The sequence below is a fragment of the Protopterus annectens genome, chromosome 12.part0 (assembly GCF_019279795.1).
Source record: "Protopterus annectens isolate FY-2018-M chromosome 12.part0, PAN1.0, whole genome shotgun sequence".
Classification (NCBI taxonomy): Eukaryota; Metazoa; Chordata; order Ceratodontiformes; family Protopteridae; genus Protopterus; species Protopterus annectens.
The window spans coordinates 568,967,353-568,984,202 of record NC_056746.1 but is presented as its reverse complement, the minus strand read 5'-3'; the positions used below and the strand labels follow the sequence as shown (position 1 = coordinate 568,984,202).

Below are 16,850 nucleotides of genomic sequence, written 5' to 3'. Positions count from 1 at the left end.
AGTATAATACTGGAGAATAATATGTTCCTCCTTTTCTGTATTGTAGGAGTGGATTAGAACAAGAAGATATGAGGACTTTGTACAAGTATCTCACAACATCCTTGTTTCCACGACATTCAGAGTCAGAGGTACGAGTGTGAAAAGTTAACAACTTCTATGGAAACTTTCTTGCAGGTACTGGTCTGCAAATATTACTGCTTGTTGTCCAGCAAAAGGTAGTAGTTAGTATTAAATGAGAGCTGCTGTCTGGTAGCAGTAGCTTTCTTTCTTCCTTCACTTCTTTTGCAGTATATAGATTCGTATGTCTGTGGTTGGTACATAGGTGTACTAAGAAGGATTGGTAGATGTTGGCAACTTTTGAAAGGGTTTCACAGCAGGCTTTTGCTGTGTTTGCTTGCATCCAGCAGTGTAAGCTCTGTGATCTGCAGAGTTAGCATTACCTTTTCTCGTTTGTACAGTTGTTATAGCTGAGCCGGTGAATAATGGGTGCATTGAATGGTTATATTTATTTAAATGTTAAGAATCTTCCGTACTAACCACCCTTAAAAATTCATTTTATTTGATTCTGTTTTGTATTACTTACTTCAGTTGCTTAGTCAAGCAGTCAGCTAACCTAGACTTTGAGTTTCCTGTACACTTGAGAGCCAGATCAGCTACTTTACCTTTTGGGTCTTGTCAGATGTTACAGGTTTTTCCATCCCAGTGATCAGCAAGGTTAAAAAAAAAAAAAAAAAAAAAAAAAAAAAACTTTTTTAAAGGGAAATTTCTACAAAGTTAAAACTGACTTTTCCAGAAAATTATACTCCTAGCTGAGATTTTTTTAAAGATGAGCATATTGTGATTGCATTTGTTTTTAACCTTTGTGCTCACAGGTACAGATATATTTGGTTGCATCATTGTTATAACCATGTACCTTGTAATTAATTGTGGAGCACAGTGGAGTGTTACACATTCACTCCAAACTGTGCTCACAACAGTCTAATGTTCATAGCTCATAAACTAAAAATAAAGTATGTTGCATTGATATAAAACAACAGTCAGCTTCATAAAAAGATAAGTCAGAGTAGGAGATAAGATTTTTAGGGGTAGGAAGTTTTCATGTCTGTGGACCTGTACTTTTAAACAAAAAAAAAGTATTATTTGAATGTGTAATATATTTGCACTCGTGTAGTAAAGTAGCATTTGAGTACAAGACATTGAAAGTTTTAAGTGCTCATTTACAGCACCTAGTTTTGACAGCATTGTCTTAATTGTTGCAAGATTCATGTAGCAACTCTCCTCTCTCTTTCTGAAGTTCTAACCCCCCCAGGTGTGTTTTTCCAAGGTATTTTGGAAGTGACGCAGTACTGTATTCTGTCTGGAGTGCACCAAATAACCTGTAGTTAAACATTTTAATGTTTTACTGAACTGATCATTGCAGGTCACCAGAAGGTTATTAAAAATGAAATCTGACATAGCTTGTTTTAGCCAATTGAAGTACAGAAGCAATACTGTTTTATTAAGTGCGTCTGTACACAGTTTTTCCTCCTTTTATACCCTTTAGAAAAAACTACAAGAAAAACCTAGCTAAGCTAAAGTTTTCAGTGTGTAAATCCTCAAAACTTTCTGTAGTAGAGGACTATGGGATTTAAGTGACCACAAGCCGACCTTTCTCATTCGCCTCAAAACCCATCAAATCCACTTACCATCAAATCAGAGACAAAAAGGAATTTCAATGCCAATAATTTCATTTCCTCCCTCAAAAGCTGCAACTGGGAAATTAACCGCTACCTCTAGATGAAGCAGTTAACTCCTTCAACTCCACCTTCTTAAACATCCTCAACCATCATGCACCACCAAGAACCATTAGAGTTAAACTATGCTCCCTGGCTTAGTAAATAATGTAGATCTCTTCTTAAGACCCAAGATAAGGCCTGGGTACAATTTCACAAAAAACAGATCCCACTTAAAACAAATATATCTTGAATTGCATATGCATGGGATAAATCCAGTTGCTGCCGTAATATTCAAATAAAACACCAAAACAATCCACAAAAATTCTGGGCTGCAGTTAATACCATACTACACCCTGGTAAATCAGCTACTCACATTCCATCAACACCCAATAACACAGACAGTGTAGCATCCCGGTTTAATACTTACTTTACAGAGTCAATCCAAGCCCTCGCAAATTCTCAGCCCTATAACAATAACCCTATTCCTGCCACAAACCAAGATACCACCCATACCCAAACCTCCACCAACATGTTTTTCATTCCAACCAGTCTCTGTAAATACAACCAAAAAAACTACTCAAAAAAACGCAAATCAACTATGCTAGCAGCTGATAAACTTCCCTGCAGAATTCCTTCAAATTACAATAGAAGGAATAGCCTACCCAGTAACCATTCGTATAAATAGATCAGTCACTGAGAACTTGGTCCCCACTGTTTGGAAAATTTCTCACATTATACCCCTCACAAAGGAGGGTAACTCCACTGAGTTAACTAACTATCTCCCCATTGCTATCTTATCCCCACTGTCTAAAATTCTTGAAAGTCATCCATACCCAACTCATGGATTACCTTCAAAGAGAAAAATTGCTTACAGATGCACAGCACGGCTTTCACCACTGTCATAGCACTACCACAGGCCTGATGTCCTTTACCAACACAGTTAAACATCATAGGAATAATGGGCAATATGCATCTGCTATTTTCTATCCAAGGCCTTTGATATGGTTAACCACCCAAAATTAATCAACATCCTCTCCTCCCTAAACCTCTGTACCTCATCCATTTCCTGGTTCCAAAATTACCTTACAGGATGTCACCAAACCACCCTATGGCAGCAACAACTATCCCCCCTTCCTTCCGGTTGGCATAGGAGTTTCCCAGGTTTCCATCCTGGGGCCCCTGCTTTTCTCTCTCTTTACCAATCAACTGCATACCTCCACACCTCCCACTCCCATAGTCCAATATGCTGACAATTCAACTCGCATATGCTCAGCCTTCTCTCTTCAAATTCTCCACAAATACACCCAGAAATCTTTCCTATTGGCTGAAAATTGGCTCACTTACTCCCACCTCATCCTTAATCTAAACAAAATAAAACTTCTCCTTTTTCATCCAAGCAAAACCCTCTCCTCCCAAGTCAATACCCCCTCCCCACCTTCCAGGATTTTATCCAAAAACAAAACCATCATTACCTCCTCAACCCACACAAAACTGCCAGATGCTGAAATAAATAACAATCTGAAATTTGATATACATATTGTCTGAACCATTAAAAAGGTCCACAAGAAATTGGTCTCCTATATAGGAACAATAAATTCCTTACCAAGAATACTAAATCCAATTCCCCGAACATGCCTCCTATCTACTCTGTTATATGCCTCCCCTGTACTAACCAACCTCCGTAAAACAGACCTTGCCAAACTTGAATCTTGCTACAATAACATAGCCCAATTTGCAACTGGTGCTTCATAAAGAACCCGTCACTCCACATCACTTAGACAACTAAGCTGGCTTGAGCTTCCGCAGTTACTGCACTTTAATCAACTTACCTTTGTTCACTAAATCCTCTGTTACCCAGATAAAACTCCTGCTCTTCAGAACCTCTTACAGCCATACAACTCCTGTAGACATCTCAGCTCTTCCAACAAATCCCTCCTACATGTCTCCAAAGCAAACAACGCAGCCAGTAAATCATTATTTTTACACTACATTTCCAGATTGTGGAATAAACTCCCAAGCTGTCTTATTTCCAACTACTGTATCCCACAATTCAAAAATCTGTTCAAAACACATCTTTCAATAACCACTTTTTTTATGTCTTCCCCAGGCCTTGAAACTGGAACTGGCTACTGTATTATATCTGAGCAGAATTATTGCTCCTGTGCAACAATTTATGTATTCTGTCTATCTCCAGCTGTATTTTTACATACCCTCTCCATCTCCACTGTCTGCTTACATCATTTATCAATACAGTACAAAATTATTAAAACCACCAGTTATTTTCCAACATATGAAATGTTATCCATGACTTGTTGGTTGCATATATACTACTACCTCTTCATGTAATTATAGTCTTTCATTGTCTTTGTATAACATTGTATTGTCTTGTATTATTTTGTACTACTTGGTATTATTTGTATTTTGTCATTTATTATTGTACATTGTTCTATGATTTATTAAGTAAATGTGAAGCTTTTCTGCCTGGGCCTCCGCTGAAAAGGGACCTGTGTCCAGTCGGACTTTCCCGGTAATTAAATGTAAAATAAATTAGATTCATAAGCTCATAAAGTAGTACTAGGCTAATTGCCCTAGTGGGCCATTTTAAGCTTAGCCAATTAACCCCTGTGAGAATCAAACCTTGTGTCTGTAAGGCAGATATATTAATCATTATGCCAACCTCCCTCTGGTATTGTTTGATGCTTTTTAGAACACAGACTCACTTATTTTGGTGTAAGCATGTCATACCAGATATCATTTTAGCAGTTTGCTCAGTAAATTGGCCACAACGTCTGCATAGAGAGAAGAAAGTAGTGTTAATTATCACAGCATATTAAATGCAGATGGCAATGAATTTCTATTTATTCATTATGCTACTATTTTACTTTTTTATAAATTCAGCGTGAAAGTGAGAGTGACATTAGTGTGAATATTGTTTTGGAAGATAGAGTGCTCAAAGTAGAATTCTCACAACAATGTCAAACTAAGCCCCCCTCTTTACCTGATCTAATCAACTCTAAGACTGCTGTATTTTGTGGAAAATATGAGCCACCCATGCAGCACCTTGTGTGCACAGTAGGAAGTTCAATGATGTGTGTGTTATCTTACATCTGGTTTCCAAACTAGTGTTTGGCTCCAAAAACGCATGCATTTTGAATGACTTTAAATAAACACCTTCTAGATGGTCAGTTATGTCCAATTATGCACTGTGAATCACTTTAAGCACCTTCTATGGTCAGTGTTGCCATTCACAAATCTTAATATATCCTACCCCCACTCACATGAATGTGGACCTGAAAATTCATAATTCAGATGTTTGTTTAAATTAAATTGATTAAAGGACAAATCCAGTGGAACAGACTGATTCAGATGATTTAGTGAGTCATTTGTAATAATATCAGAAGAAAAGTAGTTAACAAATAGCAAAGAACTGAGGGTAAATTTTGAGTGTTATGTTGTCCCATCTTGCCTTCATTCTTGCTGGTTTGGTTCGGAGCCGAAACTCTGCTCCGACTCGGCCATATACCAAAGTTCGAGAGCTTCTACTGGCTCGAGGCTAAGTCCTTTCCCATGGTGCTTAGCGGCTGTTCCCCAGATCTTGTTTGCCGCTTGAAGCTTCGGGATTGTCTTCACTGGCTCAGGCTTGTAAAATTTTCATATTTATAGCTTAATACTGCCAATCTTCTAAATACCATCTCTTATAACCCATTAGTTTTTATTGTAATAGCCTTTGCGCTCATTTTTTTCTTATCCTTGGTAATTTTTTCCCTTGCGGCTGTTTTTCTTTGGGCCTTGTTGTCCCTTCAAGGATCCGTTTTAGTTAGAGGATTCTTGTCCCTTTCGCTTCCCCTCTCAGGAGTCACTGTTTAAGTTAGAGGCGTCTCCTCAGGTGGAAGAGATAGTTGTTTAAGTTAGAGACTTCTCCTCCTCCCTTTCCTTCCTTTTCTCTTAAAATAAAAATTAAAAAAAAAAAAAACTTCCTGTCTTGCTACCTTTCTATTACCATTACTGTGTTAATTCTTATATTTTCCAAGTCCCCAGGAAAGAAGGCTCATGGTGCCCTATCCTGGATCTATCTATTCTCAATCAGTCCCTCCTAGTCCCAAAATTCAAAATGCTTGCTCTTCAAAAGCTTCTTCCCATCATCACACCTCAGGGTCTAATGGTTACCTTGGACCTGAAAGATGTCTACTTGCACATCTCTATAGAAGAATCCTGAAGAAGTTTTCTTCGTTTCAGAGCAGGTACCAGTCACTTTCAATTCTCTGTACATTCCTTTGGTTTGTCTACTTCTCCCAGGGTCTTCAAATATCTGGTCCCTGTGATCGGCTTCTGCAGAACAAGAGGCATCCAAATTTACTCATCTGGACGTATGCCTCATTCAGGCCATAAGTCAGTCCATTGAGGATCTTGCACAGACCCTACTCTCTTCTCTAGGGTTCAACATTAACTTGAACAAATCCAACACAAAACTTCCACCAGGATACTTTTCCTGGGGGCTCTGCTGGATTCCTCCATCCAGAAGGGCTTACTTCCCCCAGACAAGGCTTCCTTCCTAACCCAATACTTCCAGGACATTATACAGAGGCAATACCTTTTATCCAGATCAGGGCACTGGGCTACATGGTTTCCTGTATACTAATAATCCCTCTGGCCAGGCTACACATGAGGAAATTTCAGTGGTATCTCAAAAATCTTTGTTGCCAGCACTCACAGTCTCTCTAGACAGAAATCCACCCAATTCCCTGTCTCATAGGGGGATTGGCTTGGTGGTCACAAGCATATGCACAGAACCAGGGTCTCCTCTTCAGGTTCATCCCTCAGGGCCAAACCTTAATCACAGATGCATCAGACACAGCCTGGTGGCTTCCAACACCTCCAGTCCCAGGGCAGATGGGAAGAACAGCTCTGGCACAAGCACATAAATTGGAAGGAATTGATGGCAGTACGGAAGGGCATGGTGACCTTCAAGGATCAGTGTAAACCAGGGGTCCTGCTTATCAAAACAGACAACACAACACTCATGTGGCACATAAACAAGGGGCACCCACTCCTAACCTCTTTGCCAGCTGGCAGTGCAATCTGGGAGATAGCCAATGCTATGGACTTGTAACAACAGATAAGTCCAAAAGCACAGTATCGCAAAACCAAATGCACACAACCTGCTGAAATGGTCTACCTTGACCCGAGAAGGAGTGAAAAAACACAGCTGCCTTTCCAAACAGGATTTATTCAAAAAACTCCAAAAACTCCAAAAGTAGTTACAACGAAGAATGGTTAAGCGCTTTCATCTGTTATCATCAGATTTCATCAGAACCCTGATACATTCTTTAGTCGTAGTTTTTATACTTAATTTGGCGCCAAATTTTCAAAACTTGATTACTATATCCTACTTAATTGATATACACATGACCTAGCTTAAAAATACAGTATATATAAAAAATTTTTTAAAAATACACTTAATATACTTAATATACTTAGTATATAATTGTATATATACAAATCTACTTAATACACAACCCTACTCTTATAAACCTTGATATACTAAATGCTTATTGAAACATATATTGTTCCTTATAATACTCTACTAGATATTCATACAGAACCAATACTAAAATGAAATATACCTTAAATAAATATTATACTATATATAGCACAACACTACAACAAAGAAATGTCACTACACTGTATAACATGCTGTAGCGTAATGAAAGACCACAATTGGGGAATTAATATTTAACTCTGTTACATTAGTACAAAACTAGAAATGGTTTCAGACTGACATGATCATTGATACCTGGATATGTAGTTGCATCTAGGCTAATTTGCCATTTGCTTTCTACCCAGGCAAGATATGTCTTCCAATCTCCTCCTTTGTCACCTATATCCACCTGATCTATAATTGCAAATAGGAAAGTGTGTTCTTGTCCATTTTCAATAGTGTGTTTGCTCAACGCATTTTTAGGGTCCCTTTTCCTTATTCTATACAGATGTTCATATATTCTGGTCTTGAGTTTTCTCTCAGTTTTCCCTATGTAATATGCGGAGCATTTTGTACATGTTGCTATATATACTACCCGCTGTGAGTTACAGTTGCCTCTCTTGCAGGTAACCACTGATCTAATTATATTGTTAATCCTAATTCTAACACTATTGTTAATGTTTTTACATTGGTTGCAAGAACCACATTTCAAAGTACCTTTCTTATTTATTCCATCATTTCTGTTTCTATTTTGCTCCAAAATTCTCTTCAAATTATTGCCTGTTTTATATATGGTGCATAATTGTTTACCTACTATATGTCCAATAGATACAGATGAATTCAATAGTTCCCAATACTTCTTCAGAATACCTATCACTATATTTGTATATGGATTAAACCTAAGTATGCAAACTTTCCTTTCATTTTCTAAATTCATAACAGGTTTACTGATTAGTTTCATGCCCAACAAGGGTGGATATTTATTACCCCATTGATTCTTAACAAAGCGTTATAGTGTTGTCCAACATTTTACTTGGGTATCCTCTATCCAAAAATAATTTATACAAGGTATCCATTTCTCTATCCATACATTCCCTAGTTGATGACATTCTAGCTATACGAATGCATTGTCCCTTAACAACATTCCTAAATATGTGAGGGGGATGACAACTACTAAAGTGTATATAGTCGTTGGAGAATGTCGGTTTCCTATATATTTGAGAGGCAAATCCACTACCTGTATTCATTATCAGAGTGTCCAGGTATGCTATTTCATTCTTATCTTGCTGATACGTAAATTTCAAAAAATCAGTGGTTTGGTTTATATATTCTATAAAGGAGGGTATTGTATCTGTTGGTCCTGTCCAAATAATGAACATGTCGTCCAAAAATCTCAAATATAACTTTATATACTTGTAAAATTCACTAGGAAATATGTATTTATTCTCCCACTCGAGCATAACTAAATTCGCAAAAATAGGGGCACAAGACGCCCCCATTGCTACTCCTCGAGTTTGACGAAAATATTCACCAGCATGAAAAATATAATTATAATCTAGGACCAGACCCATCATGTCCATAATTAAATTATTTTTATCCGATGTAAGCCCTGCATACTTAATGAGGCTATTGTAAAAATATTCCTGGCCAATATTCGCCGGGATACTGGAGAATAAGTCTTGCACATCAATGGTTATAAATGTAAGATTCTCATCCCATACTTCATTAGTTAATTTCCCCAAGAAATCCCACGAATCCTTTACTATATGGCTCACATTAGAATACACAGGTTTCGTCCAATGATCAATAGTAACACCAATTTTGAAAGTTTTAGATTTAGAACCCGATATTATAGGCCTGAAGGGGGGTTTAGCTAGGTTTTTATGAATTTTAGGTATTCCTATAATATGTGCTAATATAGGATAATCTGTTCTTAAGTATTCATACAATTCAGTTGTTATTCTATTGTCAAGTAAGTACTCTTCTAGGGCCAGATCAATACGTCTATACCCTATATTAATTTGATTTAAAGAAACAACTTCATAATTTCCTGTTTCATATAGTATATTATGTATATCAATAAGGTACATATTTTGATCATATATCACTATCCCTCCCCCTTTATCAGGCTTCATGATTCTCACTTCATCATTTAATAAAAGTTCGTCCATACATTTCCTTTCTTCAAATATTAAATTGTCATGAAAGTCAACTATTCCATTCGAATTACCCTTAATATCATTGTATAATAAGTAGACTTCCTTACATACCATCCTTTCATACAGGGCTACCTGTGCATTCACAGCTGGTATATACGTACTTTTCTTAACTAGTTTGGTTTTAGTGGTGTACAAGCTGGCCTTGTTATTGTCCTCATAAAATTGAATTGCTAAATTTAGCCTTCTGCAAAAAAGTTTAATTTCCTTTATAACATCAAATAGGTTAAATTTAACCATAGGGATGAATTTCATTCCCTTACTAAATAATGATGCTAAATGCTCCGTAACCATAACATTAGTATAGTTATATACTTTAAATCCCCCAAAAGTGTAAACCCTTGGTGAGGTGTCAGAACTTCCTACTAAATGTAGTTCAGCAGTAAGATCACCTGTTGTGTTGATTGTGGAATCTGAAATAATGGGTGGTGTAATAGTAGGTATAATGGTAGTATCATTTGAAATGGGATCCTCATCAAGTACCGGAATAAGTGTGGGTCCTTTACACACAGTATTACAAACATACTTTGAATGTTCCCCATCTAAAATCTCTTGGGTGCCGGGTAGTACCTTCCACCTTGAAAATTCTCCTCTTGATTATATCTATTATGTTTTCTTTTGCTTTTAGTATGGACCCACTCAAAATTCTCCCTGTCCTCATGTTGATAACGAGGCCAAATATATGCTCTACCATTCCTATACATTTCAACATCCCTATCAATTTTATGTAGTTTTCTATTATAAAAAGTTTTGACTTTGTTTTTAACCATACTAAACTGATTAGTATATAAATCATACCATGCTGGGAATTTTTCATCATGTATTACATTCACATTAATTTCCTCCACTTCCTGTGTCAACCCCTGTATTTTTTCCTCATTACACTTAATCAGTTGCTTGATATACTTAAAACCAAACTCATCAAACATACTATTGAACAACTGTTCTATTTTTGTAGTATACTTAACTCCAAGTGGGAGTTTAAAAAACCTTAGTCCCTTAGGGACTATTTTTAATAACAAACATTTTTCTAAATAGGCATTATCCAATTTTGCACTTCTTAATTGAGTTAACTTTTTTCCCAATAGATAAATTTTCGATTTAATGTCGTCATTGTCCACTACATAATTTTCTTTGTCATAACAATTGTGCTTAGTGTCCATAGATACTTTTTCTGTAAATTCACATTCATCTGCTAAAAAGTCATTTAGTACGTTGGTAACATTAAAATTAAAATTGCCTTTATGACAGTCTCTTCTTCGGCTACTTGGCATTTTCGGGCTAGAAAAATGTTTACTAACAGTACCTTTTTCCATGCCTTTTGCTTTGCCAACTGCCGTAGAGTACGTTTTAACTTCCTCACGCTGTTGTTTCGGACGAGCCCCCAACCTTGCATTCTCCTTGCGTGTATGAAAAAGGCTAAAATCGAAGGTGAACTCTGCCTCCGTCGACAGATTAACATTTACTTCTTCTACTTCCAGATTATGCTGGTTATGCTGTCCCTTCTGCGGTAGATTTACACTCGCTTGCCCATTTGGAATGTCACTAACGCTACTGTCGGAGCGTAATTCAAGCATGACTGCTTGCGTTTCCGGTGCTTCCGGTTTAGACGCTAATTTAGACTGATCTCCTCCAGCCGACACAACATCCGTTAGTTTATTAACCAAGTCAAGGAGCTTGCTTACATCGCTCTGCAGCGAGTTCACCTCATTACGAAGTGAACTAAATTCCTCCCTACTCAAAGGGGTCACCGGTGTAACCATATCAGCCATGTAACAACAGATAAGTCCAAAAGCACAGTATCGCAAAACCAAATGCACACAACCTGCTGAAATGGTCTACCTTGACCCGAGAAGGAGTGAAAAAACACAGCTGCCTTTCCAAACAGGATTTATTCAAAAAACTCCAAAAACTCCAAAAGTAGTTACAACGAAGAATGGTTAAGCGCTTTCATCTGTTATCATCAGATTTCATCAGAACCCTGATACATTCTTTAGTCGTAGTTTTTATACTTAATTTGGCGCCAAATTTTCAAAACTTGATTACTATATCCTACTTAATTGATATACACATGACCTAGCTTAAAAATACAGTATATATAAAAAATTTTTTAAAAATACACTTAATATACTTAATATACTTAGTATATAATTGTATATATACAAATCTACTTAATACACAACCCTACTCTTATAAACCTTGATATACTAAATGCTTATTGAAACATATATTGTTCCTTATAATACTCTACTAGATGGGTCTGGTCCTAGATTATAATTATATTTTTCATGCTGGTGAATATTTTCGTCAAACTCGAGGAGTAGCAATGGGGGCGTCTTGTGCCCCTATTTTTGCGAATTTAGTTATGCTCGAGTGGGAGAATAAATACATATTTCCTAGTGAATTTTACAAGTATATAAAGTTATATTTGAGATTTTTGGACGACATGTTCATTATTTGGACAGGACCAACAGATACAATACCCTCCTTTATAGAATATATAAACCAAACCACTGATTTTTTGAAATTTACGTATCAGCAAGATAAGAATGAAATAGCATACCTGGACACTCTGATAATGAATACAGGTAGTGGATTTGCCTCTCAAATATATAGGAAACCGACATTCTCCAACGACTATATACACTTTAGTAGTTGTCATCCCCCTCACATATTTAGGAATGTTGTTAAGGGACAATGCATTCGTATAGCTAGAATGTCATCAACTAGGGAATGTATGGATAGAGAAATGGATACCTTGTATAAATTATTTTTGGATAGAGGATACCCAAGTAAAATGTTGGACAACACTATAACGTTTGTTAAGAATCAATGGGGTAATAAATATCCACCCTTGTTGGGCATGAAACTAATCAGTAAACCTGTTATGAATTTAGAAAATGAAAGGAAAGTTTGCATACTTAGGTTTAATCCATATACAAATATAGTGATAGGTATTCTGAAGAAGTATTGGGAACTATTGAATTCATCTGTATCTATTGGACATATAGTAGGTAAACAATTATGCACCATATATAAAACAGGCAATAATTTGAAGAGAATTTTGGAGCAAAATAGAAATAGAAATGATGGAATAAATAAGAAAGGTACTCTGAAATGTGGTTCTTGCAACCAATGTAAAAACATTAACAATAGTGTTAGAATTAGGATTAACAATATAATTAGATCAGTGGTTACCTGCAAGAGAGGCAACTGTAACTCACAGCGGGTAGTATATATAGCAACATGTACAAAATGCTCCGCATATTACATAGGGAAAACTGAGAGAAAACTCAAGACCAGAATATATGAACATCTGTATAGAATAAGGAAAAGGGACCCTAAAAATGCGTTGAGCAAACACACTATTGAAAATGGACAAGAACACACTTTCCTATTTGCAATTATAGATCAGGTGGATATAGGTGACAAAGGAGGAGATTGGAAGACATATCTTGCCTGGGTAGAAAGCAAATGGCAAATTAGCCTAGATGCAACTACATATCCAGGTATCAATGATCATGTCAGTCTGAAACCATTTCTAGTTTTGTACTAATGTAACAGAGTTAAATATTAATTCCCCAATTGTGGTCTTTCATTACGCTACAGCATGTTATACAGTGTAGTGACATTTCTTTGTTGTAGTGTTGTGCTATATATAGTATAATATTTATTTAAGGTATATTTCATTTTAGTATTGGTTCTGTATGAATATCTAGTAGAGTATTATAAGGAACAATATATGTTTCAATAAGCATTTAGTATATCAAGGTTTATAAGAGTAGGGTTGTGTATTAAGTAGATTTGTATATATACAATTATATACTAAGTATATTAAGTATATTAAGTGTATTTTTAAAAAATTTTTTATATATACTGTATTTTTAAGCTAGGTCATGTGTATATCAATTAAGTAGGATATAGTAATCAAGTTTTGAAAATTTGGCGCCAAATTAAGTATAAAAACTACGACTAAAGAATGTATCAGGGTTCTGATGAAATCTGATGATAACAGATGAAAGCGCTTAACCATTCTTCGTTGTAACTACTTTTGGAGTTTTTGGAGTTTTTTGAATAAATCCTGTTTGGAAAGGCAGCTGTGTTTTTTCACTCCTTCTCGGGTCAAGGTAGACCATTTCAGCAGGTTGTGTGCATTTGGTAATGCTATGGACTTGCACCTGATGCCTCAGTACCTTCATGGGGCTCAGAACACTCTAGCAGATTGCCTCAGCAGACCCTTAATGGAACCCCCCCACAAGTGGCAGCTGCATCAGTAAACATTTCTCAGCATAGTCCAGAAATAGGGATCCCCTGAAATAGACCTCTTTGCCACCGGCAAAAACACTTCGTTAAAAAGACTCTGTTCCAGGAGCAAACTTCACACAGCCTGGAGAACATAAGCCTTCTCCTTCCTCTGGAGCCATCTGTTTCTTTATGCATTTTCTCCTCTGCCTCTCCTTCCAGGAATCCTCCTAAAAATCAGGAAAGAAGGACCGAGAGTCATCCTAATAGCTCCGTACTGGCCCAGGCAGCACTGTTATCTCCTGCTACTGAGTTTGACCAAAGAAAAACCTTGGCAGTTACCCCAGAGAGAGTGGATCTGCTGACACAGGCAAAGAGAAGGTTCATGCACCCTAACCTGCAGACTCTCAAACTCTCTGCCTGGATAATTCATCAAAATTCTACGCTGAACAATCCTGAGTAGTCAGGTGCTTAATATCCTAAAGAATCTAGAAGACCCAATACTAGGAGAACATACTGTTTGTCTTTACGGCTTTTCCCAGTTAGGGGTCACCACAGCAGAACTTCGGTCTACTAATGATTGGCAGTCGACTTTTCTGGTGCCGAGTTGCCAGTCCGATGCCCAACCTTCAGCAAGGCACGCCCATTTACACATGTCTTTCGGAGGCCACTCGACCGCAGGGAGGACATACAGACTCCACACAGAAGGCACTCCAGCTGAGAATCGAACAGGAGAAGCTCTTGCTGTGAGGCAACAACGCTACCACTGTACCACCGCTGCTTCACACTAGGAAAAACATACTGTGCATAGTGGAAAAGATTCTCTATTTGGTGTCAGCAACAAGAACTCAACACTGTCTCTACCAATATTTCAGCCATTTTGCAGTACCTGACTATCTTAGTGAGCAAAGACCTATCCTTCTCATCCATTAAGATCCACTCTTCTTTCATTTCAGCCTACATACCTACTCTTCCACCTGTCTTTTCCTAACCCCTAATGAAACAGTTAATGTTAAGTTGTCAGTCTCGCCTTCATTCTTGCTGGATGGGTTTGGAGCCGATCCTCGGCTCCGACTCGGCACTTGCTAAGCTCGAGAGTCACTTTTACCAGCTCGAGGCAGCCCCATATCCCATGATGCAAGGCGGTAAGTACCCAGATCTCGTTTGCCGCTTCGCTGATGAGGTACTCCTTTTACTAGCTCTTGGTAAGTAATTTGTTATACAAATTTTAGTCACCCCATTCCTAATTTTTCTCTCACTTATTAGATTTTTTGTCACTTTTAGTTAGTTGTAGGGTCTTTAGCTCTAGTTTTACTGTTTCCCTAGTTGTTTTATTTAGTCGGGCCTTCAATCCCCTCCCATTCCTTCCTGTCAGGGTGTGTATGTGGGTTTATTTTTTCCCCATTTAAGTTAAATATTTCTGAATCTGGGACTGTGTGAGTTGTGTGTTGTGTGGATTTCACTATGTCCAAAGAACAGAGGGTCTCAGGCTTCAAGAAGTGTGACTCGTGCTGTCAGAAGATGTCTCTGACAAGACGGTCACACTTCTTGTATCTACTGCCTGGGACCTCTCCACCTGCAGGACTCCTGTGCTATTTGTCACTCTTTCAGCCAGAGAGTCCTGCAGGAAAGGAGAAATAAATTAATTTTGAGAGGACTTCTTAAACCGGAGGGCTCCCCGACTAAGTCTTCTTCGGGCAAGCCCTCTAAGACCTCCAAGGCCCAGGCTTCTGCTACTAAGCCTTCGGCCCTGGCTCCGACTCTTTGAGTCGAGATCGCTCGGCTGGAGCCGATCTTATTTTGACTAAATCTTCGGCACCGATGGCTATTGGTGCCGATACTTTAACTGCCACATTGGTGTCGGCTCCGACCGGCTCCAACCACCATGTGGCTAAGGCTTCGGTGTCGGCGCCGACCGGCTCTGATACCATTATTTCCTTGCCTGTATCGGCTCCGGCCGGAGCCGATACAATTTTGACCAGGCTTGGAGCCGATAAGTTGTCGGCTCCGTCTGGAACCGAGGGTTCTTCGGCTCCGATGGTTCCATCGAGGAAGCGGTCCAGGTCTCCCTCTTTGGAGCCGATACTGTCAGCTCCGACCTCTCCTCTTCTTTCGGAGTGGAGCCATCGGAGCCGATCATCTAGGTCTTCCAGGCTCTCAGACCATGATTTGGAGAGAGTGGTAAGCAGATTGTTAAAATCACAGGCACTAGCCCAAATGCTTCATAGTCCGTCTCAACAGACGACTACTGGTCCACACCCTCTTCAAGTTCCTCCTTCGACTCTCCTCCAGAGCTCTGAGCCGGAGTCTATGGGAATAGTCACTGCTATGGCTGCGGGGCAGATACCACCCCTTTCTGCTCCTTCAGCTTCTACTCTTATCTCCTCCTCGAGACCTTCCTTGGAGGGATCCAGTGGTTGGGCTTCCCTGGTCTGCTCCGAGGGGGTGAGTGGCATCTGACCCTTGTCTGACCCTGCTCTTCCCCTCGGGGATTCGGCCTTGGTGAGCTCGGCCCCGACATCTGCCTCGGAGCCTTCCCTTTCGGCGGGCCCGGGAGTCCCTGTTTCTTCGGAGCGGGGTCTCTCGGATCTTCCTGGGAGGGGAGCCTTCGAGGTGATGAGGAGTGTGCTGGCCCCCTGGGCTCAGTCAGCAGTCTATCCCCTTAGCTCCTCCCTCTACGGTGCCTGTAGATGTCTCTTCCCACTCTCTTGCTCCCGGACCGAGAGATCCACCGCCTCAGGTTTCCCCACTGGGAAGAACCTCCTCTTCCGAGGATTCTCCTGATCCGTCAGGAGATCCTCCGCATAAGAGGACTTGTAAGAGGAAGCACTTAGACTCCCCTGAGTCTACTACTTCAGATACCGACTTAGATGAGTCGGAGGGGTCCCCAAGATCCCCCTCTGAGGATGTCTCTTTTTCAGACATCCTAGAACTCCTAAAACAGAGGGGAAACTGGCCCTCCATTAATCCCTCCAAGGATGAGTCGGTATACCTAGAGGCATTTGGATCTCGACCCTCCACCTCCTGGGTGTCTCCGCCTTTCGACCCCCTCATGGAGGTGATAGCTCTGAAGGCGTGGGCATCTCCTGATTCCGTAGAACCAGTTCCCAGGAGGCCTTCTAAATTTATAACAGCCCCTTCCGAGAAACAATTTCTTACAAAAGGTGTCCCTGTTGATGCCATGGTGGTGGCGGCCGC

At 39.1% G+C, this 16,850-nt stretch overlaps 1 protein-coding gene across 2 annotated transcripts in view; it reads left to right on the top strand.

Moving 5' to 3' along the window:
- Positions 1-16,850, top strand: part of CCZ1 (CCZ1 homolog, vacuolar protein trafficking and biogenesis associated) — a 1,119,178-nt gene that overhangs the window by 517,023 nt on the left and 585,305 nt on the right. For both annotated transcript variants that reach the window (XM_044089701.1, XM_044089702.1), the window contains one exon: positions 47-128. In XM_044089701.1, the coding sequence (XP_043945636.1) occupies positions 47-128 (82 nt within the window). The remainder of the gene's footprint in view (positions 1-46; positions 129-16,850) is intronic.